The 3,207-nt window shown below is 37.0% G+C and overlaps 1 protein-coding gene across 1 annotated transcript in view; it reads left to right on the top strand.

The window, feature by feature from the left end:
• Positions 1-3,207, top strand: part of LOC107659265 (transmembrane protein 132D-like) — a 39,352-nt gene that overhangs the window by 19,450 nt on the left and 16,695 nt on the right. The window contains exon 4 of the mRNA XM_016448148.1: positions 1,416-1,553. Within this exon, the coding sequence (XP_016303634.1) occupies positions 1,416-1,553 (138 nt within the window). The remainder of the gene's footprint in view (positions 1-1,415; positions 1,554-3,207) is intronic.

Consider the following 3,207-nt stretch of genomic DNA (forward strand, 5'->3'; position numbering starts at 1 on the left):
TGGTTGTGTGTAGGTCTGGGTTGTTGTGACTGTCTAGGCTTGGTTAAGTGGGTCTGATGGGGATGTCATTGATTTCCTGTCCTCTGTAAGGGAACAGAGACAAACATCCTTTTCTTTGCCCCTGTATTGGAAACCACACTGTCAGCCTCAGCTTTACACTCCTTGAACAGAACATCCTTGGGCTCATCTCCCCTGCCATACACATGCACCCGCACACGCAAACCTGCTATGTATAGAAACACAAGCATTGCTCTCCAATGAGGATGGAACCCAGGGCCATGCACAGGGGGGTGGCCCGGTGGCTAGAGCCCCTCTTGAACCCCCCAGCACTCCCCCACCCCCCACTGAACGTGATTGGTCCCCCCGGTGCCCTCCCAACACCATTGGGCTAGAGTACTGTCAATCTGACAATGCCTAATGCCATTGGATCAGAGCGTTGCCAATCACTGCCTGATGCGCTGCCCATTGTTGCCTGGAAGTTTGATAATGCTCAACACCACTGGATCAGAGCGCTATCATTGCTTTGGCAATGTACAGCCTTTTTACCATGCCAATAAAGCTACTGGAATCTGAATCTGTCAATCGCTGACAGCGATGTGGGGTTTTTCAAATGACTCGACCACAGACCACATCTCTGTGATACGTAAACACTCAGTAATATATTTTTGGAATATCGCCCTGGTCGCGCTGAGTCAATAATTATTCCGATTACTTCCGTGTGACTGATCAAGTTATTATATGTAGCTAGTATGCGTTCCAGATTTGACCGCAATAATAATGCAAAACTGACACTTCAAATCAACTTTTGAATGTCAACTTTTACAAAAAGTAGTCTTTAATTTTCTAAATACTGTATATATCTAAATACATAATCTAATACAAGTAAGTAATTATGTTTGAAAACAATGTTCCCAGCAACTAGGGAATACACAGCCCTGTTTATACATTTAAATATAGGGCTATACAATCATGTAGTGGTTACACCATGGTGTTCCTGTAGCTCAAACAGCAGAGCATGTTGCTAGCTATACCAAGACAAGGATTTGATTTCCAGAAAATGCAAAAACTGATAAACGTATGTTACATACTTGAAGCAGATGTTACACTGATTAATTACACCAGTGGAAACCTATAAAGGTTAAAAGGGCCCAGAATCAAACCCTGGGGTACACCACATTATCACAGTATACCCAGTATATTATTTAGATTTTCCAACTCAAATTGTTTTTCATAACAATCAGTGAGATAGTGTGAAAGACCTGTTGTGTTATTAGTTTAACCGGTAACTAACTTGTTTGTTTGTTTTACTATTAAACACTCTGAAATCTATTCATAATTCCCAAATTTGTTTAAAGTGATACTAGGCAAAATCTCATTAGGATATTCCTTCAATTTGTATTTTTTACTCTCAACAGAGCCATGGTAAAAAAGGGAGTGTGCTTCTGTACAGCCACACCTAGCAACACACTACTATGGGACATCACCCTTGACACAGGCCCAGATGGAAGTGTTGGAGTAATCTGTCAGAGAAAGTCATCTACAAACGTGAAAAGGTGAGTGTGTCTATTAAGGGAAATTGAATTAATTACTTTTAATCAGATGATTAGGCAGTGATTAACCAACTTACTGTCATTGGCGATTTTTTTTTGGGTGAACTATCCTTTTAAGAAAATTCCTTTTCTCAGAATTAACTACACTTTTCTATGCTATATTTGAAATAACTTTTAACCAGCTGGTATCAAGCTTGGCAATTATTTGTTCTTTTAAGCATAAACCTATAGACCAATTTGGTGTTTGCAAAAATTGATGACATTTTTTTGAAGGCGGAGCCTATCTGGTGGCAGAAAATGACAGTTTTAAGGTAGCAGTCTACAGAAGCCATGGAATAAAAGAATAAAAAAGGTAACTTTGAGTTTGTATTTCAAAATTCTGACTTTTTTCTAGCAATTCTGAGATTATATCTCACAATTCTGATAAGAAAAATCAAGTCGTCATTCTCTCTTTTCCCCTCGGCTCAGAATCATGAGTTTATAATCCCACACTTCTGGCTTTTTTCCCCTTCAGAATTGACAAACTTGCAATTGTTGAGTTCAATTGAGTTATAAAGTTCGAAGTAGGAGATTTAAACTTGCATTTGCGAGAAAAAAGTTTGAATTGTGAGATAAAATAGGTAAATGTTTAAATAGTTGTCTATTTCATGCTGTAACTGCAGGGCTAATACAATATGTCCCCTATGAACTACATATGTGAATATTATGTAGACCTATTGTTTAAATCAATTTTATGCTTTAAAAGTTGGGTAATCATAGCAGGTTTCATCCATAGTCTGTCCGTTTAAACATCTGCGTTAAGGTTCAAATGGCATCTTTGACGACAGTATTCTATAAAAATTATTTGCATTCCGTTTCTGACATCCAAAGGCACAACAATACATTTTTTTTCTTATTCCATGGATTTTACCCATTTCCCTCCACTTGTTCCCAGTGTTTTTCTGGCACCACAATGTGCGCAGCTGCATGTGACGTAACTGTGATGTCTACTCCAAATTGGTCTATAAAATGTTCTTCACATTTGCTTCTGAAAAAAACTTTAACTTGTTTTAAAAGTGTTTAGATATTTTTAAGTAAGTGGAGTGTTATCTCTCTATGGTCAGTAACAGTCTCAAGTATCTATGTCTTTTTGAGAGAATGTCGCATAGTCCTTGTTTTGTATTTTCCTCCCTCGTTGACAGTTATTAGGATGGTTTGTTTTACTAAATATGTTCAGAAATTAAATTTGTGGTGTCTAATTCACATTTTAAAGCATTTGTATTCCAGTAAGCACTTTAAGAGTTTAAATGAGGTGAAAGTGATTTCTGAATAAAGGATAGCCTAAATTGTTCTCAAATATTGCTGCTGAGGCAAAGACGTGTATCCGTCAGTAATCTGCTTTTTATTTTTGATAGTGCTTGATGCGTAAAAAAAAAAAACCTATGGTAGACATCCATATTCAAGCAGTAGGATTAATGTTACAATATTCTGTGATTTAAACATTTCAACTTAAATCAGTTTTAAGAATAGTAATAGATAATTCTGTTTGTATGACATTAAGACATTTTTTACAATAGTTTGTGGAATAATGTTGAATGTCATTCATTCATTAAAGGGGTCATATGATGCGATTTCAAGTTTTCCTTTCTCTTTGGAGTGTTACAAGCTGTTCGTGAAT

This window comes from Sinocyclocheilus anshuiensis, unplaced genomic scaffold (genome assembly GCF_001515605.1).
Source record: "Sinocyclocheilus anshuiensis isolate Anshui unplaced genomic scaffold, SAMN03320099.WGS_v1.1 scaffold884, whole genome shotgun sequence".
Taxonomy (NCBI): domain Eukaryota; kingdom Metazoa; phylum Chordata; class Actinopteri; order Cypriniformes; family Cyprinidae; genus Sinocyclocheilus; species Sinocyclocheilus anshuiensis.